Source organism: Alosa pseudoharengus, unplaced genomic scaffold, assembly GCF_046254945.1.
Source record: "Alosa pseudoharengus isolate Yale_2024_CS ecotype anadromous, Long Island Sound unplaced genomic scaffold, YU_APseudo_1.1 YU_APseudo_1.1_scf_23, whole genome shotgun sequence".
Taxonomy (NCBI): domain Eukaryota; kingdom Metazoa; phylum Chordata; class Actinopteri; order Clupeiformes; family Clupeidae; genus Alosa; species Alosa pseudoharengus.
This window is the reverse complement of record NW_027468685.1, coordinates 9403398-9429425: the sequence shown is the minus strand read 5'-3', so window position 1 is coordinate 9429425 and position 26028 is coordinate 9403398. Positions and strand designations below refer to the sequence as shown.

General features: G+C 40.6%; 2 protein-coding genes across 3 annotated transcripts; one reads left to right on the top strand and one right to left on the bottom strand.

Annotated features, from left to right (window-relative positions):
- Nucleotides 1-7524, bottom strand: rcvrn3 (recoverin 3). The gene is made up of 3 exons (XM_076300915.1): nucleotides 7144-7524; nucleotides 538-649; nucleotides 1-86 (listed from the first exon to the last, which is right to left on the bottom strand). Exons 1-3 carry the CDS (start codon nucleotides 7522-7524, stop codon nucleotides 1-3), a joined length of 579 nt encoding a protein of 192 aa, XP_076157030.1.
- Nucleotides 7525-20024: 12500 nt separating this feature from the next.
- Nucleotides 20025-25441, top strand: ccdc106b (coiled-coil domain containing 106b). Of its 2 annotated transcripts, none has more exons than XM_076301347.1 (7): nucleotides 20025-20373; nucleotides 20841-20920; nucleotides 21066-21173; nucleotides 21259-21456; nucleotides 21912-22058; nucleotides 22531-22734; nucleotides 23079-25441. In XM_076301347.1, the coding sequence occupies exons 2-7, from the start codon at nucleotides 20881-20883 to the stop codon at nucleotides 23393-23395; spliced, it is 1014 nt and encodes a 337-aa protein (XP_076157462.1). In that variant the 5' UTR covers nucleotides 20025-20373; nucleotides 20841-20880; the 3' UTR covers nucleotides 23396-25441. The 2 variants fall into 2 exon arrangements, with proteins under 2 accessions (XP_076157462.1, XP_076157461.1); XM_076301346.1 differs by having other exon boundaries at nucleotides 20028-20373; nucleotides 21063-21173.
- The last annotated feature ends 587 nt before the right edge of the window (nucleotides 25442-26028 follow it).

The following is a 26028-nucleotide window of genomic DNA, read 5'->3' as shown; positions in this document are numbered from 1 at the left end:
TTACTTATTAGGTTCATACTGAATAAGCCGCATCGCATCAGCATTCGCCATTACGCCATCGATAAAGTCTCCCTCAGCAACTCTGTCTGTGATGATACAAAAAGAGACATGATTAATTAATGATTAATTAATACATCAGCACTCTGTCAGACTAATAGCATGTGCATGGCTGTTGCATATGATTTGTATGTTTGCTCATTCACCCAAAAATGTGGATTCATATGGAATTAAATTAGACTCAGATGTTTTTTACGTGTGTTTTACAGTTACAAATAATTTCTACATTTTCAAAAAGCGATACACACAAAACATTTGAGTCTAATTTAATTCCATATATTCAGGGATTTAGAATAAGAAGAATTCTGGTATATTTGAATTTATTTGAATATCATGTATTAAAAGAAAATATGTGCTATATTTAAGAAACCTTATTGCACATGACTTGTTATCTAAGCAGAATTTTTCCTATTTTGACTATAAACCATTTAATAGTTTTCCTTTGACTGTAAAATATGCTTTGCCATAATAATATCTTACCCTTTTCATCCTTTTTAAAGAATCCCCACAGTTTGTCTGCCCTCTTTTCTGCAGTGTTTTCATCATTTGGGAGATCTGCAACTTTGTCTTTGGGAATCAGCTTGAAGATTGCCTGTGTGGAAATGTTTAACATGAAATGGGTGTAGCTATAAACGACACTTCATACAGTATTTGTGACAATCATCTACATGTTCAAATCTAATAGAATGCTTGATGGTTTGTTCTATGCTTGCAGCAGGTAGAAATATGTTTTTTCATTTATAGTCCAGTAGTAATAGGGTTACACCCGGAACAAATTTGGAACAAGCTGAATTTTTCAGGATACGTTCAGAATACCTTTAGGAATGACATACTAAAAGTCCCGGTGAATCCCCCTTGTGCTCTCTGAGATATTCAAGATGGCGTCCTAAATGGCCGCCATTTGGAGATTTTTCCGTATCTCAGGCTTAAAACCTGATACAAATGCAATTAAAAGGTCAAAATATGTTTTTTAGGGTAAGTAAGTCAATTTCATCATTAGTTTTTTGAATGGAGACATTTCATAATAATAAATCACTTCAGTCATCATCCTCATCATCAGAAATGGGTGTTGATTCTTCAGTATAAATAATAATTCTGTCGTTTTTGTCGCTCAAGTCGCTCACAACATGAGAGATTTGAACCTTCTAAGTTCACATATTTTTCATAGACACTAAGATGGTTTATAAACATGATCAAATGTATACAGAAAGGCCTGTAGCCTAAATATGCTTTAAAACTTGCTGTCATAGTTATTCCTCTTTTGCCAAACTTTCTGAAACAAGGTATTCTTATTCAAAGTTAGCTTATGCTAGCTGTTTTTTGGGTCACTGTACCATTTAACCTTGGAAAAAGGCATTTCTTGAACGTATTTCACCCATCCAAATCCTTATTTGTGTTTTAATTTGAAGATTTATGTAAAATGAATCGGAAAGCATTTAGTTTGTATACTCAACATTTTTAATCCTTAAGCAGTGTATCTATCAGTAGGGCTACATGTATTTATCTCCAGCAGGGTTGATTACTGCAATGGACTGTTCACAGGCCTTCCTAAAAAGACTATTAAACAGCTTCAGGTGATACAAAATGCAGCAGCTAGGATTCTAACAAAAACTAAAAGAACTGACCACATTACTCCAATTCTTAAGTCCTTGCACTGGCTTCCAGTAAGTCACAGAATTGACTTTAAAGCACTATTGCTTGTTTATAAATCAGTAAATGGAGCAGGACCTAAATACTTGTCAGACATGCTTCAGCAGTACACACCTTCTCGTCCTCTCAGGTCCCAGGTGAAAAACCTGCTAGTAAAACCTACAGTTAGAACTAAACATGGTGAAGCAGCTTTTAGCTGCTATGCGGCTCAGCTGTGGAACCAACTTTCGGATGACATCAAAAAGGCCCCAACTGTAGCCAGTTTTAAATCTAGACTTAAGACCAAACTGTTCTCAGATGCTTTCTGCTAACTGTGCCGAGTAACAAATTCTGAATCTGCCTTGATAATTATTCTACTTTGTCTTTTATTACTTTTTTTACTACTTTTGCCTTTGTTTTGCTTACTAATTATTCTTTATTTTTAAATGATTTTACCTTGTTTTATGTTTCCTTTTTATTATGATCTTTACCTTTTAACTATTCTTTGACTATATTGCCCTTCTATGCTTTTATTTGTTATTATTGTTTGGTTTTGTTTATGTAAAGCACATTGAATGACCTCTGTGTATGAAATGCGCTATATAAATAAACTTGACTTGACTTGACTTGACATGTATTGACTAATGGTTTGCTCACTACGCTAACTAGCATAACTCATCTTTCTACATAAAGCCAAATGGTAAAAAATGACAATGAACTACCTGTTTATCAGAGATGGCAAAAGTACTCACTTCCCTTACTTAAGTAGAAGTAGAAATACTTGTGTTAAAAAATACTCTGGTAAAAGTAGAAGTAGCCTACTGATTTAACTTCTTTACTCAAGTAAAAGTAACAAAGTACACACCTGGAAATGTACTTAAAGTATAAAAGTAAAAGTAGTCTTGTGAATGACAACCATTTTTTTAATGCAACGGTACCTGGACCACAATGTTACTAGAGTGCAAGAGTGCCAGTCTATGACTATAACTATGAATTCGGTGATCACGGTAAGGTGGACTGCACCATGCGGTGTTAGATTTTTAGAAAAGGCCTTTAGAACATATTTGATGGTGGTGGAGGTTATTGTCCAATGTTTATAACAATACAAGTGGCATTGGTTCATAGGGTGTTGATGAGTGTAGGCGACAGTACATATTGTTATTGTGGATAATACAATGTGACTTTTACATGTAAACAGTTGTAATTGGTGAATAAACTCTTTTGAGAGGTGGATAAACTCTAATAAAAGGTGGAAAAACTATTTCTGAAATTTCAGAGGTGGGTAAACTGCGTTTAGCCTCCACTATATGCCTGTTCAATACCCATGCTGCATCTACTTATTGCTAAGGATATACAGTAGGCTACACTGCAGCTAGAAGTTAAGCGGCAAAAGGCAAGGAGAGGAGGAGGGCATTTTTGACTAAATTTAATTGAGACATACTACTACGTGCTAACATTAACATTACTGCCATCAAGCTGCAATGATTTGCCACGAATGAATGCCTCCCAAATCTGTCGAGTAATCTTTGGTGCGTGCAACGTATATTCCCATACGCTATTGAAGACGCGAACAATAAAAACGGTAACTCCACTGAAATTATTTGAAACTAAAGTAATGAGCCAGTTTTGTAAAATGTAAGGAGTAGAAAGTACTGATATTCGTGTTGTTTACTCCTGTTCATGTAAGGAGTAAAAGTAAAAAGTCGCCTCAAAAATAAACAGTAAAGTAAAAATATCTGAAAAATCTACTTAAGTACAGTAACAAAGTATTTGTAGGCTACTACATTACTTCCCATCTCTGCTGTTTATACACAAAAAACAATAAACAATAATTTCCGAATTTACATAATATGAATCTACATACTAAGTCAGTGACTGAAAATAATTGAAAAGAGGCTCTATCTGAGGGGTTCGAAAACTCCAAAGTTTTGAAGCAACTTTATCTGAGCCTCCTTGAGACTGCACAAATAAAGACAAATAACATATAATAAAGACATTATGTGATTAGACAAAATAATGAATAGCATTAGACAGGCCCCTCTTTTTCTAAAAAATGACTTAATGGGTACACTATGTTAATTTCGTGTCATTGTCACATTAATGACCTTGTAATCTTGGTTAACTTTCATTTTAGCAGTGTGTCAATGGTGAATTTGGATTCCTTGTATAAGAAAACATATATTTTAACATTTTTATTGCATTTGTATTATGTTTTATAAGCCATATGGAAAAATCTCCAAATAGCGGCAATTTCGGACGCCATCTTGAATATCTCAGAAAGCACAAGGGGGATTCACGGGGACTTTTAGTATGTTATTCCTAAAGATATTCTGAACATATCCTGCAAAATTCAGCTTGTTACAAATTTGTTCTGGGTTTGACTCAACTTTGAGCTAATGCTCTTGGACTATTAGGAGCATTAACTTTTTCTTCTTTTATATGTGTACATTTTGGGCAGTCGTTGCCTACTGGTTAGCGCTTCGCTTCGCTCGGGTTCAAACCCTTACCAGTAGGCACGGCTGAAGTGCGCTTGAGCAAGGCACCTAACCCCTCACTGCTCCCCGAGCGCCACTGTTGTTGCAGGCAGCTTACTGCACCGGGATTAGTGTGTGCTTCAACTCACTGTGTGTTCACAGTGTGTTTCACTAATTCACGGATTGGGATAAATGCAGAGACCAAATTTCCCTCACGGGATCAAAATAGTATATATACTTATACTTATTTGACATTACGAATGATAAGTCTAGCATGGGTTTGGTAAGGCAGCGGGTAGCGTCAACAATACACGCTTAAGTCGCAACGAGTTTAATTTCTGACCACTGCAAGTCTTATAGCTGCTTTGGATAAAAGCAATACCCACTACCTTTACATAACAACAAGTTAATGCAGGAGAAACACCATAATGATGCTTTACCACTACTGGCAAATCCACATGATGAAAGTATTGTGTAATGTCCTTCTTACACCATGTTAGCCATACTGTGATTTCGAATGGAGGGCAGTCAGTTTAGGTCAGTAATAACAATTCCAATAATAATGTTATATTTAGTTAGTTAGGTATTTCTGTAGCACAATTCAGTGAGGCTGATCAAACTCAAACCACATTGTCACAGAATTCTGAGCCGGAACCATCATTTATAAAAGCAGGCTAGAGGCTTCTCATCAGGTTCTTTTCAGGTCATTTAGAATTTTTTTGTCTCTGTCCCTAAATATAGTGAAATATGTTTTTTTTTATCCCAGTTGATATCTCTCTAGCTTTATAAAAATCTCTGCCTTTGCTGTGTTGCTTTTGCTGTGTTCATTTTGTCCTCATGGATAGAGTTTGTAGAGTTTGGCACACATAAAGCCAGTTCTTGCCAAACCCATGTGTCACCAACACCCATGCCAATCTTGATCTGCATTCAACAGACTGGTGAACATGTCAAGAAGCAGAGTTTATGTATTGCCAAATGGCCTCCATATTTCACTTGTATCGAAGATGTGATAATCAAACTGTAATTGTGTCCAATAAACTATTAGTGTGATGGCCTCTTGGCTAGAGTCCAATTAGCAGACCTTCATTAATGTTATGCAAAATTGCTGCTGAAACATTTCTTTATGAGTTCACTTTGTTTGGAAATAAACCCTGCCCCAGCAATTGACAATGTGACAACAACCTCTGTCTCGTCACATATAATGATTGGATGAAAGTCTAAGAGGCTTGTGTAATCGAGTGGACCCACCATTTTGTGCCACTTGCCATGTTCCCTATATTTATCCCTGACTTCCCTCTGGCTCTTGCCAAGATTAACTCCATGGGAGTAACTTGTGTGCGGCTTATTAAAGCTTTCGCAATCAAGAGCTCCTCTAATCTAAACCTTCCACACGCTGGCTCAACCAGTCACTATAGGTGTCACAACGGGATACGTTATCAGTCATTTTGTTGGGTAAAAAAGCAGCACTTTTTTGGACTTTCATTTTCTGTCTGTGGGTTGGTTGCTCAATTAATTTGGGGAGCACCAAGTCTTTCGCTCTGTGCGTTCTCTCGGCACACATGTGCCAACCAGCTGTTGCCGTTTAAGTCTGTGTTGTTGTTAAGTAACATGCTTGCAACTGATCTCAGTGCTGACATCAGAGCAGCAACAGCCTCTGCGCTTGACCAAAGACCGTACTGCTGGCACGTCACGGGACTCTCCGCTATGAGGGTTGTGTGCTACACAGCCCTCGCTAGGCAGAGAAAGTGCAAAAGTATAGTGGACATGTGAATCTAACGCCCCAATTGGTGATAAAAAAGTGCAAAAGTATAGTGGACATGTGAATCTAACGCCCCAATTGGTGCACCATAATAAAAAAGTGATAAAAAAGTGCTGCTTGTTTTTTTTTTCCTTTTCTTCCACCTTCAAATTGTCAACTATCTACTGACTAACTGATAAACTGACAAACTGGACTCAGTATAACCTGTTGTATTTATTCTGTTTTCTTTCTGGGGTAGTGTATACTGTGGCTTGCTAGCCTGGCTAACGTCAGACCTCATCTTATTAAGATGGGGTCTGGGAACTGTTCATTTTCTCGTATTTGAAACGTGGTTTACGAATACCCAGAGCCGTTTATTGGGCGCATTCTATCAAATGCCTCTGTATGTAGCTCATAACTGCTTCGGTGTGTCGTCATCGTCTTGCTATACCCCCTCCGTTCTGTGATTGGTTCCTTCATTGAGGTGAAAACGAAGTCCATGGAATCCAGGCTGCCTAGCAGCGTGAATACCACAAGGCAGCATGGGAAAATCCAGGCTAGTGGCTTGTATACTGTAGCCACAAAAGTCGTGGGTTTAATCAGAGACTTTCTAATGAGGAGAGCACTCAAAAAATACATTGTGCCAATCATGTGGTGTGTTGTGAAAACATTGTGCCAATCATGTGTTGTGATCTTGCCGCTGGAGCGAATTTGGTGTCGTGAAGCCTTGTACACGCGCAGTTCGGCCGAAATAGATGCCCGATAAGTGCCCAAAAAGTGTTGCAATATGACCGCCGAGTGGAGGGACTTGCCTAAAAGGACCTTGGTTCAATTCCCAGCTGTCACCGTTGTGCTCTGTCCCCTGCAATTGATAAGTTGCTTTGGATAAAAGCATCAGCTAAATACATGCATAAATAAATTGTTCTAACAAACCTCCACTGAAGCTCACCTACTAGTAGAGCCTCTGTGGTGTTTGGTGTTTTAAGCCCCAACGTCGTCTTCCAGGCAGCACTGCATGGAAGGCACTAGGGTTAGGCAAGGGTTAGGGTTAGGGTTAGGGTTAGGGTTAAGGTTAAGGTTAGGGTTAGGGTAAGGTGCCTTGAAGTCGACGGTCGTACCGCTGCCTTGAAGTCGACGGTGGGTCTTAAAACACCATCGAGCAAACTCTGTATCTAGATTTAGTTATTATTCTCACCATAGATTTCAGTGTTTTCCCTATCTGAGAGAGCCTATATCAAAGCCTACCTGGCATATCTCACAGACTTCCGACTTAGTGAGAAATCCATTCTTGTCCACGTCAAACAGTGAGAAGGCCCACTCCAATTTCAGCGTCATCTTGCCAGACGAGGTCATGTGTAGGGCCACGATGTACTCTCTGAAGTCCAGTGTGCCGTCGTCATTGGTATCGAAGGAGCGGAAGACATGCTGGGAGTAGCTCTTGGCGTCGCTCTCCGGGAAGAATCGAGAGTAAATGGCCTCAAACTCGGCCGGTGTGATGCGTCCGCTCGGACACTGCTTCTGGAAGTTTTCGTACCACTGTGTGATCTCGGCCTCACTGAACTTGGTGGTAAGCTTCAGGTCCAGCAGAAGCTCCTTGGACACAGCTCCGCTCTTTGCATTACCCATGACCTAGTCTGAGTCTGATCGTTGGTGCCTATATTTCTGACGTCTGTGTTTGACTCTCCACAGAAATTCTCAAAAGACCTGTCTGACAACAGGCATCTGCAGTGCGCCTCAGACCGCCAGCCTGGTTTCCTCAAGGTGAATCTGTAAAAAAAAAAAAAAAAAAAAAACACACATACAAATGATGAAAAAATAAACGTGGAGAAATGGATACCGAGTCAGCAGCAGTAGGAGTAGTTTTTTACTCCAGTTGACATATTCCCAATGTGGTATGAAGAAGAAATAATAACAAGGCAAGTTCAGGATGTGTGCCATCAACTGAAACATTGGCAGTGTGCCTAGACAACAAAATATGAAGTCTCCCAAAAAAGTCATATTTTGGTTCAACTTCCCCCATGTCAGGAGTAAGTTGACAGGATCAACCTATTTAACTATTGTGTTCCTAGAGTATAATTCTAAATATAATTATTAATTAAATTCTAATTATGCTGATTTTATTGGTGCAGCAAATGCTATTCAAAATGCCAAACAAAAAGAATGCTTCAATGGCATCTTCAACGAATATCTAAAGTATAAAATATAATGTCAGTTACTCATTATTACACACATATTTCGCCGAGCTTCATGTAAACATGTAAACAAGTTCTTAGTTTAGCTACCCAGACCTAGCCTAGAAATCTAGACGCACACCTGATTCACTATGGTAATCTAAAAATTACTTTTACGAACTAAACAGCAGGGTTATGTCAGTATCAGATGTTTGCATTATGTCCACCGATACAATTAATCTTCTGCAACAATCATAACCTGTGGTCTTTCACAGTAGCCTAACTACAAGGTCTCTTTTGCAAATTACTTATGGGCTAATAATCTGAAACAAAGGTTAGCCTTACCAGGTACTTAAACAGCGCCAAATACTGTGTGTATAACACATCTTGACAGAGCAGGCTGTGTTCATGAGTAAATCTCAGAGCTCTATATGGCTCTGGTAAATCTTATACTTTACCGCCTCCTAGTGAGCAGTTTGGTGAAGTGCGCTGCCACAAGTCAAATCATCCTTTGTGGGAAGCCACTAACCATTAGGGATTTAAAATGTTTATTCAACGTGGTCTATGTGTCTGACTTTCTTCAACAAATTCTGAAAAACAAGCAATGATGTGTAATGGCACATCAAACTCAGTCTGTTTGCTCAGTCATGCCTTGCCATACCATGTCTTGATGAACAATTAGTCATCTTTTCTAAATGAATGATTTATCTTCCATTCACGTTATTCCATAAAAGACAGACAACGAGGAGGAAATCCCAGATGTAGTCATCATTGCCAAAGCTGCGGAAACCATTACTGCCCTCACATCTACCCCGCATGACTGCAATGAAGTGCAATTATGTCCATGCCACTGGTAAAACGCTGACTTAATTAGCAGGCAGTTCGATGAGTTTACTCTAGAGGTCTGTAAAGCGACCTTGAGTTTGATAAAGGCGGTATATAGCCTAAATAAAACGTAGCCTATTATTGATTTATTATTGCAACCGAATGCAAACATCTGATCCAGTAGGTTTTATCAGTTCCAGCCATCCAGTGATTTAGCTAGAATAATTAACTACAGGGTGTTAGTCACACTCCCTGTCAGAAGCCGTGAGTAAGGTAGGCTACACACACTTAGAACAAATGAGAAGCAAAATCTGTTTTCTAGGTCATGCTATCCAGATTGCTATTTGGTAAATTGGAGCATGTGTCATGTCTGTCAAAATAAGACTAGGCCTAAGCATTTTTTCTTTGACCGGCTGAAAATGAAACAAGTAGGCCTAACAATGCAGGAAAATATAAGAGAGAGCAAAATAGAAAACAGCTAAAGCTAGATTCGATATGGTAGATGTTACCTTTCAAGAGCAGAGGTAGGAGGAACTATAGAGGTCAGAACTAGGTGGAAGAACAGCGGGTTCAGCAACTTACATAGAAACAATTAATTAATGATCAGCACTCCTGCCAAGAAATCCCTTACCTGAGTAAAACCACAAGCACGGGCAAAGATTCAAAGGTACAATCTGCAATAGATGAATTGGAGAACTGTGGAGAGATATTGCTCCACCCTAGCTTGCTGAGGTAAGTCAATTAAGTGGGATTGGCCTAAGAGGCTGAGACCCAATGTGAACTTCTTATGCTGGTCTCTCTACCCTGGACCACTTGGAGGTTCAAACCTTAAAAAAAAACAATGAAGCATTTTGGTATTAGTTTCAGGTTCTGCAGGCTCATCTCATTTCGACTCCAGCACAAGCGTATTTGCACGAGCACTAATTAGATCTTATTAAGTTAAGCTGAGGTTGGTCTTTGTAAGGTATTTTAAGACCTTTACACCGCTTTCAACCTTCAAGTTGGATCCCAGTATAGACCAGAGAGAAAAGGTTTTGTGTCTCACTCTTTAACCTTCATTCCAGTTTAGAGTTCATCTCACTACACGGATACTTACTGGTTTCATCAGCGGTTCTCTTTTTGACCTTGTAACTGGCATGTTTCAGCATTAACTTTTTTCCTTAACTGGCCAAAAATGTGATGTTATTTTATGGAAATGAAGGAATCATTAATACAATCCATCTGATTACACAAAGTTGAAAAATACTTCTTGCTTTTTTCAACTGCTTACACACTACATCTTTGCTTGTCACACAATTTTCTAAACATGTACTCCAAACATCATAACCTCACACCAAATCTGCAAAACACCACACACAATTTTCTACCTAACACACAAAAATCTAACAGGAAGTCACTTGAGTTTGTTGTTCAAACACAACCCATCAAAATGCCACACTAAATCACCAGTGCTTCACTCTCTCTCATGTGTAAACACTCATTACTTTACTGAACACCATCCAATCATAACCTTAGTAATCCACTGAGCCACTGAAGCACATCTTCAATTTGAGCCTACGCCTTGGACAAGTTCCAACACTGTGGAAGACATCATGTCTTACCCCTGTCCCTAAGAAGCCACACCCTAGTGAGCTTAATGACTACAGACCTGTCGCTCTTACATCACATGTGATGAAGACAATGGAGCGATTGGTCTTAAGTATGCTCAGACCCCAGGTACGCCATGCACTAGACCCGTTACAGTTTGCATACCAGGAGAAAGTGGGCGTGGACGATGCCATCACTTATCTTCTACACAGGACACATTCCCACCTACAAGGGGAAAAGTGCTGTGAGAATCATGTTCTTTGATTTCTCAAGTGCTTTTAACACCATCCAGCCCCTCAGATTGGGAGACAAGCTCTTGCAGATGGGTGTGGACGCTCACCTGGTAACCTGGATTACAGATTACCTGACCGAGCGACCACAGTTCGTCAGACTGAAGAACTGTCTCTCTGACACTGTGATCTGCAGCACCGGAGCGCCACAGGGAACTGTGCTCTCTCCAGTCCTGTTCACCCTGTACACATCTGACTTCTGCTACAACACTGGGTCATGCCACATGCAGAAGTTTTCTGATGATACTGCAATTGTGGGGTGTATCAGGAACGGAGCAGGAGGAGGAGTACAGGAGCTTGGTGGAGGACTTTGTGCAATGGTGCAAACTCAATCATCTTCAACTTAACACTTCAAAGACCAAGGAGATGGTGGTGGATTTCCGCAGGTCTAAGCCCACTCTGCTACCAGTCCACATTGATGGGGTCAATGTGGAGGTGGTCAGCACCTACAAGTATCTGGGTCTCCACCTGGACAATAAACTGGACTGGTCAGCCAACACTGATGCACTCTACAAGAAAGGGCAGAGCAGGCTGTACTTCCTGAGGAGGTTGTGGTCCTTCAATGTGTGCAGTAAGCTCCTCAGGATGTTCTACCAGTCTGTTGTTGCCAGCGTCCTATGCAGTAGTATGTTGGGGAGGAAGCACAAGGAAGAAGGATGCGGGGCGAATTGACAGGCTGGTAAGGAAAGCTGGCTCTGTAGTGGGAGCTGAACTGGAGTGCATCAATTCACTATCTGACAAAAGAACCCTGAACAAACTGATTAACATCTTGGACAATGAGTGTCACCCACTCCACAGCACTATTGTTAAGCAGAAGAGCCTGATCAGCTGGAGACTTCGCTCACTGCCTTGCACAACTTACAGACTGAGAAAGTCATTTGTTCCCAGGGCCATTGAACTGTTCAATGCCTCACTTAAGGGAAGAGGAGGGATAGACTTCTCTGCATAGTCTGTCTGCCTCTTCACCCCCTCCATGTTTGGATACTGTCTGTCCACTAGCCACTTTTACCACTGTATTTATGCCTCACTGTTTGCGTGCTTTATTAGCACATTAGCACATATGCATAACCCCCCCCCTCCATGCCGAACTGTGGCCACACTTATACATTTTCTTTAAATAGTTAAATATATAGATATATAGACTTTACTTTATTTCTGCATTGTTGCACTGTTGGACTTACTCATTTGCACTATCACCATGACCACTATCACCATTGCACTACCACCATGACACTCATTCACACAGAGCACCTTAGAGCACCTTACCATACCTTACTATGCACAGAGAATCACAGGCTCAGTCCCTGCCTCAGTCATTGCAAGCGCCTCTGATTGATTAATCACCACTATGTGGATACTGTTTTTAGAATTGATTTAGATTAAGTGTTAGTTAGTATAATTTGTATTTTAGTATATTTAGCATATTCTTAATCTTCTACTGTCCTTATTGCTTAGTTGTGTTTTTATATTATATACTTTAATTACTCTCTCTGCTGTTAAAGAATGTGTTTGTGTTGTCTGTATGCTGTTGAGACCTTGAATTTCCCCTGGGGATCAATAAAGTATCTATCTATCTATCTATCTATCTATCTATCTAGTAGGCCTATGAATATTCTTGATATGATATACTCTCTATGTAGGTATGGACCCTTTCAATCTGCTCCTAAAGGATTTCTGGTTGAAATGTTCAGAACCAATGCAGATACTTTGAAAGGAAAATTACAGTAATCAGACTTTAGCTTACAGTAATATTCTACAAAAAGTCAACTTTATGTAAAATTTGTCTTTTTTACTCTATTTTTGTTTCTCCCCAAGTTACCATTAGCTCAATACATTTTTCTGTGCCTCCAGAAATGCCTTAGGAATGCTTACTGTAGGAATGTTTGTTTCTGCTATAGGCCTATACAGTACATACACAACCCAGCCCCCCCCCCCCCCCCCCACAAGTAATTTGAAAGTCAGTCATTTCTGTCTTAGGCAAAATCAGCGTTTTCACAACTCCATGTACATCTGGTGGCCATTGTATTTTGCTTTGTTTTTTTTTGTTGGCTGCATACTGTATTTGGGAAAAATCACTATTTTTGGTTTCAATATTGCTTGCATTTTTGTTGTATTTCAACTTCTCTCTGTAGATACCGTAACTTTCACTCTTGTATGGAAATACATACAGTAAAGCCCATGAAAGACAGAAGAGCTTTAGGTTTTGAGCAACTGTGTACATGATGTATCCAAAATGTAATATTATGACAAAAGTGTTTATAATGTGAAGGGACATATTGAATGTTGTGTGTCATTTTGCTGGAGATTTGAGGCATTTTGCATTTTGTGTGAGCAATTGTGGGTTTTGTGTGTGGAGTTTTGAAAAATAGACACAGAGTTTTGAAAATGTGTGTAAACAGTTGTAAAAAACTGTAATGAATCATTTCTGCTGATCCTTTACTTGATGCTAGTTTGTAATCCTTATCTGAACATTAAATAAAAACTGTTCCTTTTCTGAGTTCATCTCTCAGGTATCCCATGGTGCACCATGCATTCTTTTCTTCTCTACTTCTCATTTTTCAGAGGAGGGACTTTACTCCGACTACAAATACTCCTTAAGACATACTTATCAGATTAGGATCCTTTCTATCCTAACTGGTCTTGACTTATAACTCTGCACTGGGTCCTGGAATAACCAAGGACAAACCTGACCTTTGACACATATCCCGGGAAACGACCTGAAAAGTCATGCCCCCCTGGACTGCTGCAGGGGAGGAGATGAGAGGAGAGTATGAACAGTAAGAGCTAAAATGGTTACAGGAACTGCGGCCAGAGAAACTACAATCGCCCCCATCCATGCAATTCAAACATGCAAAAGGTTTTAGGAACTTTAAGAAAAGGTTTAACAAAAGGTTTACAGTAGTATCTACAAAAAGTCCCTACAGTGTGAAAAAACATCTAATCTGAGAAAACAGTGGCTTGTCAGGTATAGAGAGGATACAAAAAGGTATCTGACAGGTGAGACAGACAGAGAAACCGAGGAAGCACACACAGTATAAGGTCAAGCAAAGGAAGCATGCTTATCCTACTCACTACAAGTGTGCAGGGCTAATGACTGCAGATATGCCAACTCTACTCAAATGACACCTGAGAAATGCTGTGTAAGGACCACAGGAGTGTCAGCCAAAGTAGCAGAGCAACAGCACGAGAAGGAGGAGGAGGAGGAGGGAACGTTCGAGTGGCCAAGGCCAACACAGCAAGGTGTATGTGTGTGGTGGGGGGGGGGCGGGAGTCATGCACTGCCAAGCCAAATGCCAGCCAACTCCAACACCAAACAGTTAGATCATCCGTCTGTGTTTGTTGATGGTGGTTGGATGGAGTTGCTTGAGTTTGACAGATCCAACAGTCATTCCTTTCAATCGCTGTCTGGGCACTATGGTAGGCCTCCTGGAGGTTGGTTTTCTGAACACTGTAAAGACTGCAACCAGCAGCTGCAAACTTTGCTAAGAATGTTTGGGTTTGTGTCAGGGCAGGGTGCTAACACCTTAAGAGGACGGGAAACAGGGTCGAGGAGCCATGATACCTGGCAGACAGCAACTAACAGCATTACTCTGCAAATCTCAACAAGATTAGAGCTAGAAAACCCCCCGTGCAGAGTGTCTCAGCATAGAGCCTGCTTCTATTTATTTCCTCTCATCCTTGACCCTTGCAGCTCAGGTCTTTCTTTGACTCGCATGCTGTCATTATCCACCTCCAGCCCGCAGGTGAGTGGCATTGGCTGGAGTCACCACACGTAAGCCAAGTTTTCACTTGTAGGTACAGAAACACTACCCTGGAAATCCAGAGTTCTCGCGAGAGCACAATGGAATTGTCTCTGCGAGACACTCTGGCAAAGAGCAATGATGCACGTTACTTTTACCCCAACATTCTGGGAAACCAGCTAAACTGATGAAGACAGCGCTGCAACGTTGGAAAGACAGTACACATTGGTTGTAGTGTTATCCGATTGCGTCAAAGTCCGAAATAATTCAGAGTAAACATGGTCTAGTGTTATCCAATTGCGTGCAGTGAGATTTTTAAATGCATGCTTGTTGCCGCCCCTCGAGTTGGGCCATTACATTGTTCTTTGCCAGACCCTTAATCTTTCTAGATTATCAGGGTCTGGATTTTCCAGGCTACAGAAACACTGTTACAGACATGATTGGCATTTGTGATGAGTGCTCCTATATTCACCTCCTTTCCTGCTTTTAACTAATTGTCAGTTAGGAAACGTTTTTTAATTCTCCCATAAATCAGAACAATAATAATTTTAATACATAGTAATTAATTCATATTCTCATAGTGTAAATGATACACAATATTTATCCACTTCTGTCCACCTGTGAAAACACTATTTCTCATTCAACAGCTAGACTGACCGTGTCTGGCCCAGTATTCTCAGATAGTGGCCTGATATGAACTGAGGCAGTGTGGTGGTACGCAAAGGGTTATTTGGGTCTGGCAAACACCACAAAGAGCTGCAGGCTGAATGTGCTCTTTAAGACCCAACACTAGTACTGACACTTCAGATGTCAGGGAGCGGTGTCTCCACCTGTGGGTCATGGAAGGAAATACATGGTTCTCTCTTTCTCTCTCTCTCTCTCTCTCTCTCTCTCTCTCATTTACATTGCCGTGCCCGTTCAAACATGCTACTCCTGTAGAAAACCTGTAGCCCAATTAAATGCTGGCAGATAGGCCTGCTTTAAAAATAGAATGATAGGGAAAAACACCATGCCAGCTAAACATTCAATAATGAATACTGAATATTATATTATAATATATTGTAATACATGTGCAGTGAGCAGAATTTAAGCATGGCTGCTTGTGACATTTTTTACAGATCAAAATGACAAGCCTAACAGCTGTACAACCTAACCATTTTGGAATGATGCATCATCATATGGAATTTGCAACGATGACTTAAAATCAATCTCTGGTAGCCTATAAATGACATCACACTCTGTCTGTCACTTGTTGTCTCTAGCTGATCAAACTGACATAAGCCTAAAAGCTTTGAGTAGACTATATGTTTAGCCTATTGAATATCTTGATAACAGAATAGAGAAAACAAACTATTTTGTGGAATGATGCATCATCATATGAAATTTGCAATGACTTAAAAATAGCCTATAAGTGACATCACGCTCCATCTGCCACTCATTGTCTGTAGCTGGTTATGCTTTGCATGTGTGACATTCTGAAACATCCTTAAATTTGGGACCATTATCGCTCATTTCAATTTGAGACCTTGAATTCAGAATTGTTGTTTGTTGATTCAAAGTCTAAAAACAGTCTAAAGTATGCTCACTGTAAATGAGATCCAGAGTTCCTTTGAGAAAATAAGAGAGAAGTGTAAAGAAGGACAAACATCAGTGCAGCACTCCACCAATCAGGCCTTTATAGTAGAGTGGAGAGATGGAAGCCATTTTTTGTCAGGAGTTTGTCAAAAAGCACCTGAACGACTCACAGACCACGAGAAGTAAAATCATCTGGTCTGATTTTCCAGATTATCTTGAATTGAATCACCAACGGCGTGTGGAAGAAACCAGGCACTGACCTGCACTGATGTTTGTCCTTCTTTTCACTTCTCTGGAACTCTGGATCTCATTCATAGTGACCATTGGGTCCTTACCTGTTTGACCAAGGCCCTTCATCCCGCATTACTGTTTGGCTGAACAGTCAGATCTAGGATGACTGTTGGTTGTTACATATTTTTCCATTTGAGAATAATGGAGGCTACCGTGCTTTGGGGCACTTTCAATACTGCAGAAATGTTCTCTATCCTTCCACAGATCTGTGTCTTCACACATCAATGTCTTGCAGGTCTACAGACAATTCTCTTGACCTCATGGCTTGGTTTTCACTCTGACCATCAACTGTGGGACCTATATAAAAAGATGTGTGCCTCTCCTAATAATATCCAGTGAATTCATTTAGGCACAGGTGGACTCCAATGAAGTTGTAGAAGCATCTCAAGGACAATTGATAAAAGTAGGATGCACCAGAGCTCAATTGCAAGTGTCATAACAAAGGGTCTGAATACTTATGTAAATAGAATATTTCAGTCTTTTTTTTTTTTTTTCCAAAACATTGCAAACACCTGCTTTTTGGTGGAGTGTTGGAGTACTGTGTGTAGATTATTGAGGAAAAATATGAATTGAATCCATTTTAAAATTATTCTGAAATATAACAAAATGTGGAACTGAAAGGGTCTGAAAACTTTCCGGTTGCACTGTAGATAGGTAGATGTCATGGTAAAATGTATAAGAAATGTTATTAGCACAAAAAAAGAAAAAAATTGTAACAGACATACAAATGTGATTTGACAAAATATTCACTGTTAAAATACTATGAAAGGGGCTAAATGCTTCTTAAAATACAAAAAAATGGTCTAGGTCCATGATGAGCAATGAAAATGATTTGCTCAGATTTCAAGAGACTGAATTAATACTACTAAATAAAATACCCAAACTGGTATTAGAGTTGAATAAACTATAAGTCACAAGTGGCAGTTTATTCATATAGTCCAATGAAGGGAAGTGTTTGACCTAAGATTGTCTGGGATGTATCTTTACTAAAAAATTACTGTAAAGTAGCCCTGACCCATGGTTGTTGAAGTCTTGATTAGTGGTAGAGATCAGGTACCATGCTTGATAGCGTTGCTCCTAATATCTTTGGTGTGTACTTGATGCTTCAGACTTGCAGCACTGAAATGCTTAACAAAATCCTGTTGAAGTTTGTCCTTGTGTACCTTTTGCAGAGTATGTGTGTATATTCTCCATCTATGGTAAGAAAGAGGAAAACACACACATGTGGTGTTAGACCGAAAGAGGAACTTACATTGAGAGGGTAAAGTGGTTTTACATAGGATTCCAGCATGCACAATCAGTTTGGTTGTTTTTCTTAATCCTTGCAACTTATATCAAATCAGTGAATTTCATCCATCTAGTCAACATTTTGTTATAAACATAAACGTAGATCATGCAGCAGACAAGACAGACCTGCAGAACACTATAATGCAATAGCTTTGTTTCAATATAAAGATTTATAAAATGTGCTAATAAACACCAAGTTGGACCTACCCCGTAATGTGTAGGAGACAGAGGACAGAGGGAAGACAGACAGACAGATTGCGAGAGAGTAAGTACTTCCATGGTACAATTCTGTGGGTTGCAAGATCCCAACTTCCTGTCTTTTTAGTGGTTCACACAAGAGACAGGAAGTTTGGATCTTGCAACATCGTAGAGTTTTCAAAAGAGTCATACTCTTGATTCCTTCGGTCAATCTCTATTCCTTGCAGTGTTTCCCATACATTGACTTATTTTATTAATTACAAAGTAAAGACGCATGAATCACCTGCTATCTAGTGCAGAATGCCTCCTCCATGTCATACACGAGTGACCTCAGGGCCCTCTGTGAGTCCGGTGTGTTCGGGTGATCTTGCGACTCAGGGTCCTCGCCAGCCTGTCCACTGCACTGCTGATGTGACCCAGGTCCTTGCGGGAGGTCAGTCCATCAATGTTTCCGCTGTACCACATGACCCAACCGCCCAGTGACATCAGCACCAGGAGGGCTCCCGTGTACACCAACAGGTCGCCAAAATCCCGGCCTTTGATCTCCAGGGTGGCAAAGACACCGGTCAAAAGGGCAGCGACACCGAGCAAGTCCATAATTAATGCAAAGGCGAGGGCCAGTCGGCAGTGGGAGAGGCCTGCACAGGATGTGGTCATGGTTACTGCCCTGCAGTGGGACATGTTATTACATGGGGTAGTAATGGACCCAAAAGAGGGGCAGACCCCAAAGGATGCAAGCAGAAGAGAGGATATTTAGTTGCATAATAATCTCGTAAGTCGTTTTGTACATCAGCTTGATCTCCTCTATGTACTCAGAGTTGTTTATACAATAAACAACTTATTTCCTAAAACGTTCCCATTTTTCAACAGGTTAGGCCACTGTCCCTCAACCTGATGTATGATTTCCAATCCTTCTAAACTTTTGAGGTAGGCCTACTCTCTTACAGTTTACTGGAGCCCATAGAAATGTATGTTAGAATGATCTGAATACACAGGTGAGCAAGTGACCCTCATCTAATCAGACCAGTTTTGGGCAAGATACTTCAAAAACGTAATTACTTATTACTGTCATATCAAAATAATTTGTTACCTTACACTGTTAGACATTTCAGCCATGTCTACAGCAGGCCTAGGCTACTTTACTTCATATTACACTAAATTATTATTTTAGTAAATTAGGCATGGGGATTTTGCGTGTTAAGTGTGGTCACCAATTGTTTAGCCTTCTTGAACTAAAAGGCTGGGAGTAGGCAGGCCTATATCTAGATCAAGCAAAATATCAACCTTAGTGTAGCCTACCACAAAACAATTGAATGATCGAAATGCCCCGATTATTTTAGCCTACCTGTTTACAATAGATAGGGCGTTGACGCAATACGCCATAGATCTAGGATATGCGATTTAGGGGTCGTTTGGACGTTCAACAGGCTAGCGTCTTACCTGGTGAGATGTTAAATCCTTTCGCCTATTTTTCAGCTCCAGTCGATTGCTCCGTGTTCGTTTTTTAATTTTTTTTTTTTATAACAGAACCTCTTGGATTAACTTCCGCCGTCAATCGACCGCCCCCTCGTCGACATCCGATCCCACCTGGGGCAGGTAGGCGGACAACCTCTCCCAATAACTTCTTCCAGAATGAGAGGCGTTATCAGGCATGTAACATATAGGCTAGCCTACAGTTGTTGTATGAATAACTACAGACCTACGTGCATCTTTCCACATTATAGCGCTGTTTAGTTTTTAAACCAAGTTTACACTAGAACATTATTACTTTCTAGGCGACTGCTGGCATTGATATAGCCTACATTGATTACCCATGTGCAACTGTTGGCCAGGCCAGCCTAGGCATATTTGCCATTGGTTTAGATATTAGGTCTACTAAAATAAAAGTGAAATGCATGTTCATATTAAATGAGAAATTGTCTTTCTCCATTCACCTCATAGGGCGGTAGGCCTAGGCCTATGTCTCATCGCTCATCTGCGTGCCCACTGTGTAAATGTGTTACATGCTTGTGTGCGCGTGGGAATTATTAACTATTTCAGTTTTTAAATAAGACTTTTTCAATGAGACCTGTCAACTGGTCCCTTGAAATAAAACATATTTTCTACGTTTTTGCTAGGCAAGCGGAACTAGTAGACCCTCTCTTATGGACGTCTGGCCGGAAATGACTCATGGGGGAGGCTTGACCAAGTTTACGTCCGTGGAAATAAGGGAATTTCTCAATTGAAAAGTTATACATTGTGCATTTTGAAAGACTGAAAAGGCGAATATACATCGACAAAGTTAGATAATAGCGCATTTTCCAACTGTTTGGTAACGGTCAAGAAAATGTGTTCCAGTCATTCTTGATAGCTAGGCTACCACTGTAAAGTTCAGGCTCTGGAGATAAGTTTGAAATGTGCAGCTATGGTGCGAAGGAGATTATTGTCGTAGCATATAGAAACATCTTTCTGCATTTTCGAACTTGCTAGATTGGGTCGAAGTGAAGACTTGTTACGAAACCCTGTATGCCGGTAAGCCAAATGTTTAAATCATAACGTTAAAAGAAGACAAAGCAGGAAGCAAATTTTAAGATGGCTAGTCAGTCTGGCTGGTTAGTGTATCGCTAACAAGCTATTTGTAGCATTGGTGGCATGGCTGTTAGCAATAGCAGTGTGGATGCTCCCCATAATTTGCAGCATTTGCTTTACTGCTGTGCTGCTGCGTGTATTTGTTTTATGTTGACATTAAACTTTGATTAGTTGCATAAAGTGGAAGCCTACATAGAGAAACATGTAAAGTTAGCGGACCGAGTCAGTTAATTTACTTTGTACTTACTAATTAAATTTATTTTGTAAAAATGACTTTTCGCCTTACAAAGTTGTAACAAGTTTAGTTTTCCTGGTAGTTGACATGCTGCTGCACCTGAGTTGTTACAAGTTGCAACAATTTGAGTCACACTTTGATATCACACGTTGTATCTACGATTGTTGTTCGCCAGACTGATACATTCCAGAAAGGTGGAGCGCACGACGCAAAACATGATGAACGATACACACCCGAATACGGGGACTTCATCAGGTAGATACGAATGTTATTCTCCACCTGTGTAGAGATTTAAACTTTAAAAATACGTTTCAACTATCAAAAGCCCCCGCGCACGTGCATTCGGTGTTTGTGGTCAATATGCTTCCTTTTAAGTCATTCATTACATTTCTCGCAGAAGATGGCCTAACAAAGAACCAAGTGGGAGGCTATGAAATCTCCATTCCATTTGAGGACAACAACGTGGACACGACAAGTTATTTGAATCAAAATGAACGACCATTTGAAGGTAGGTTAACTATTCTTTGTTTATTTTTTACTCTCCCCCTCTTGTGGTTTTGTGGTTCTCTACACTAGTGTAATCTTTGCCATAGATCATCCAACCTCTGGACCACCGGTCATGTGTGACTCCTACCTGCTGATCTCAAACCTCCGCATGCATCTTCAGATCTCCTTGGAGAAAAACTCGTGGCTGCAGAAACGCATCGAGGACCTGGAGGAGGAGAGGGACTTTCTACGATGCCAGCTGGACCGCGTCATCAGTATCACCAAGAGCCTTGAGTTTACCAACGGTACACACCCAATCACTTTCCTACATATTCATACATAGAGCTTGGATTTAAGAGCATTGCTTATACACACCTTTATAGGTCAATGAAGCCAAAAGTCAGTGGTATACAAACGGCACCAAGTGCCAGGACATCGTATGTATACGAGACGAGACCTAAATATATATGCATACACAGACCAGAATTCAAGAGACAACCAGTAAACCAGGAAGTCAGAGACATACACACACACACACACGCACACACACACACACACACACACACACACACACACACACACACACGCACGCACGCACGCACACACTCAGGACCAGGACCAGAAAGTCAGTAGTAACCATGCACGTATACACAGATGATACAGAAGGAGCCATCTTCCTGAGTAAATATTAGCTTTGCACCTCTGTTATGAGCGTCTCTCTCATTCTCTTTGTCCTCCACACTCATCCCACCCTTCTCAGACCGGCAAGGAGACACTCCACAGCCTAGCCCCCAGAAGACCCCGGCGCGCCGGCCGGCGACTCCGTTCCCAGCTCCCATGACCACCCGCTCAGCTGTATCCCGTCAGCAGCAGCAGACAAGCCTCAAGCGACCCAGCACCGCTCAGGGTGAGCTATTGCAGAGCTTAACTGTGCGGTTGGTTAAACACAACGAAGTTGCACAAAAGTAGTACATAGGAGCATTGACTCATGTATCATTAAAAGAGCATATCTACAGGAACAACAATTGCACACAACATAAGAAACCCTAAGAAATGCAAAATACAGTATAGGAATACTCATTGCTGTGTGTCCACAGACCTTACCCAGTGCACAATTGGCTATAATCATACAAATGTTACGTTATAACAGACCTTACCACCCCAAAAAAATAACCCAGTAATTAGCCAAAGCCATGGGTTCTTTTAAATCGTTGTAAGCACAAAGTATGAAATGAAATAAAATACATAAAACTTGTGTATGTACACAGGCCAACTATCCACCTACAGACATGCATATAGGCATGGAAGTATATGTTGGTTTGGCATACATTGTACTGTTGTGGTGATTGTATAATGAGTGTTTTGACATCTGTCCTCAGCTGAGGAGGACTATGAGGATGTTGTGGAGGAATACCTGGAGGAAGATGGTTACCTGGAGGAGGAGGAATACACAGTGTCTAGTGAGGAGGGCGGCAAAAGGTCTAAAAAGGGAAAGTCTGGAGGCCGGGCCAACCCAGCGTCAGTCCCGCACGTCAAGAGGACTCGTGTGTTCCGAATCAAGAGAGCCATGGAGAGGCAGCGAGGTCAGTCCATTTACACACACAATGCTTGCCTTGCCATCTCCATACATCTCTGGGATTGTGTTCTTACTTTTAAAATGCAAATAGAATGATGTACAGATATAATCATAACACACAAGCATATATGCTGTGGTGGTAGGGATTCAAGTTTCCAATCCATCCAAGTTCATGCGAACACCAAGGCATTTCAGACAGTTCCATGTCTTAACAGGGATTTTTAGGGATGTCTGTTTTTCTCCTTTCCACAAGCTTTTATCTGTTTCTGTCTTTTAATCGGTTACTTTATTAATCCTAAACGAAAGCATAAAAACAACCAATGGTAATTAGGACTTTATATTTACTTCCAGTGAAAGACCCAGCAGGCGTTCTTATCCGCTACAAAAAGATTCTGGTGACTTATCAGAAACTGAAGAGCATGGCCAAGGCCTTCCAGGTGCACGGTGTGGACCGCAACACCGTGGCGTCCACTACGCCCATCGCGGAGCTCCTCCTGGTCGCTCCCGAGAAGGTGCCCGAGGTAGGCGAGTTTGACCCGTCCAAAGAGAAGCTCCTTGACTACGCGCGGCGATGCTACAAGGCACTGGACGAGGCCTCGCAGGCCAAGGTGCAGGCCCTGAAGAAAAACAACCTCCTTCTGCCCATCTCCTACCGCTTCCGGAACTGAAGAAGCTGAAGTGGTACTCTCTCTAAAGGAGGACTCCTGATCGTTTCGTAAAGTGACAGGCAGTTGGAGATTGAATTTGGGAGAAACCGGTTCCATTAAGCAAAACTCAAAGAGGGCTGTTGTCTCAATTACATATTTTCTCTACCTCAGCTCTTGCGCAAAAGTGAGGTGCCGAATTAAGTCAAAGAAATGGACGTGGTCAAACATCAGGAATGTTCCCGGGAGTTCCTGAGACTGCAGAGGTTCAGCTTCCTCCTCCAAACTTCAGAGTTCGGGTGAAAAAAGAGAAGTTTGTACAAACCTCACAGGACTGATTGTAGCAAAGTCTGAGAGGCTATGTGCATAGAATCAGTTAAACATATTTAAAGCGAATGATGTAGTAGGTCACTGTATCCCAAAGCCTTCTTTGTCCTTCATATGTTTCTTTTCCCCTTTTAGATCTTTATTTTACACAATAAGTGTATGAGACAAAGACTGCATTTATCCCACTTTCACAACCAGCATTGGACCCTTTTTGTATCTTTTTTTAGTACACCATAGATTTGTCATTTCTTCCCGAGTATTGTTTACCCTCCCAGACATGTGCCTCCACTAGGTGTCTTATCTTCTGCCCCTGGTTTGATCATGGACCAAGATGCCTAGTGATTTAAAAAAGGACTGATGTGACTGCTGGTCAAAGAACGGTTATTTGGGAGTATTTGTTAAAATGAATCTGGATGGTTCTATCCATGATCTCTCTGTCTAAGTTGTATTTGTATACAATCAGTGCTTTACTTCGCTTTACCAAATAATGTTTAAAAAAAAAAACAAACAAGCAAAAACAAACCTGAAGCGTATTAAGGGAATTCTGTTTCACTGGAGTTTGCAATGTATTTTGAATATGTGAATGGCAGGCGTGCTGTCCTGCAGAAGCCGTGTACACTATGGGATGTAATGCAGAGTCTGTGGATTACACTCTCTTCCACTTGTACTCCTTGTGTGGAGATCCCAAGAGTACCCTGTAACCCATACATCTCCTCCATTTATGAATGGGGAAGAAACCGCTTAGAGGTTTGATATTTAGTCAGTGAAACCCTCTTTTTTTTTTTATTTCAAGATGCCCAAATATTTAGATACTCGTTTTGTATTGATCTGTCCAGGGATTTTTTTTGTGACATTTTGACATGCCCTTGGTAGGTTTTTGATTTGTGTCAAAACCAAGGTGGAACGACAAATGTGAGCACAGATGCTTGCGATGATGATGTAAATATGCTGTATTTCAGATTGATTTTTGGCTTCATGAAGATGATCCAAAGCTTTAGCTCCACACTGGCAATAGTAGACACTCAGGAGGCATAACAGTAATGCTAAATGTTTTGTTTTGGTATAACTGTCTTTTTGGTAGCATTAAATATACAGGTAGAGTCTTTACATTTTATTTTATTATCCTTAGGATATTGAGTTAAACCTTTCTTCATGGACAAATGTTCTGTTCGGCTACACTGCAATCTGCTGTAGGAGGAAAAAAACACTATTCTCTTTAACTGAACCAAATAGTGTTTGTGTTGCCCTTTTGTTGCTGATTTCTGTTGGAACTCAGGATTTCATCAATTGAACATCCTGCTCTTATTACGCTAGAATACCTCACCCAACGTCTTTGGCAGGTAACGAGTTTGGAATGCCAGTAATAGTATATCACCCACATAGCCTTGTTATACATGATACTCTCAGTGTATCACAAAGCCTGAGTGGCAGTGTTTAACAACATCGTCAAGCATCGGAAGACTACCGTGTGGTACCTTTTTGTTTTTGTTTTCTATATTCATGGCATAGAGATTGCTAGATTGGCTAGTATATTCACGTCTGTTCCTCGTAGGACACTGCTGATATACCTTCTGGTAACCTTTTGCCTTCTCTTACCCATCATAACAATGTGCTCCAGAAACTGGAGAGAGCCATTTGCTCAGCAGGAACATCATCCATCATCCAACGGTGACTGAGGAGAATTATGTTAGTTGTGGTCATGCTCTTCACATGTGTAAATAAAGCTCTCCAATCTCTCTACTACATTTTGTGACTATGCTCCTTTTTTGGTAGAACTTAGAAGACTTGACAAACTGAACCTCTCATTTGTGGTGAGTAAGGAAGCAGATGTGTTTGTGGTTTAACAAAAATCTAAATTTTGTGCAGCTTGTCAAATAGTGGGATAAAAATATCAGAGCCTGCTGTTGTAAAAAATGGAAATGTCTCACAAATGAATTGAATGAAATGTACTAGGTAATTGTGATTTTACAAATATTCGCCTATTTTTAGTTTTTTGCTGCACATTTTGAAGCATGTAGACTGTCACTGTATAAAGCAGGTGCAGTGTAAATAGAGAATGATCTCTGGGTTGCAAAACAATGCCTGTAGGCCTTACAGCTCTGAATGTGTCTGTGAATGAATAGTTGTCATAAAAGCATACACTTTAGTGTACACATATCTGGTGACATCATATAAATTAACTACATCTACATTTTGTAGGGGAAACCATTAGCCTGACGAGCCAGACCCATTTGCTGCCGCTAGGGTGCATCTAGATTTCTAGGCTAGGAAACCATGCAACCATGGAAAAACCTGAGATGCACACCACACAGGTAGGTGGCGTGGTTACA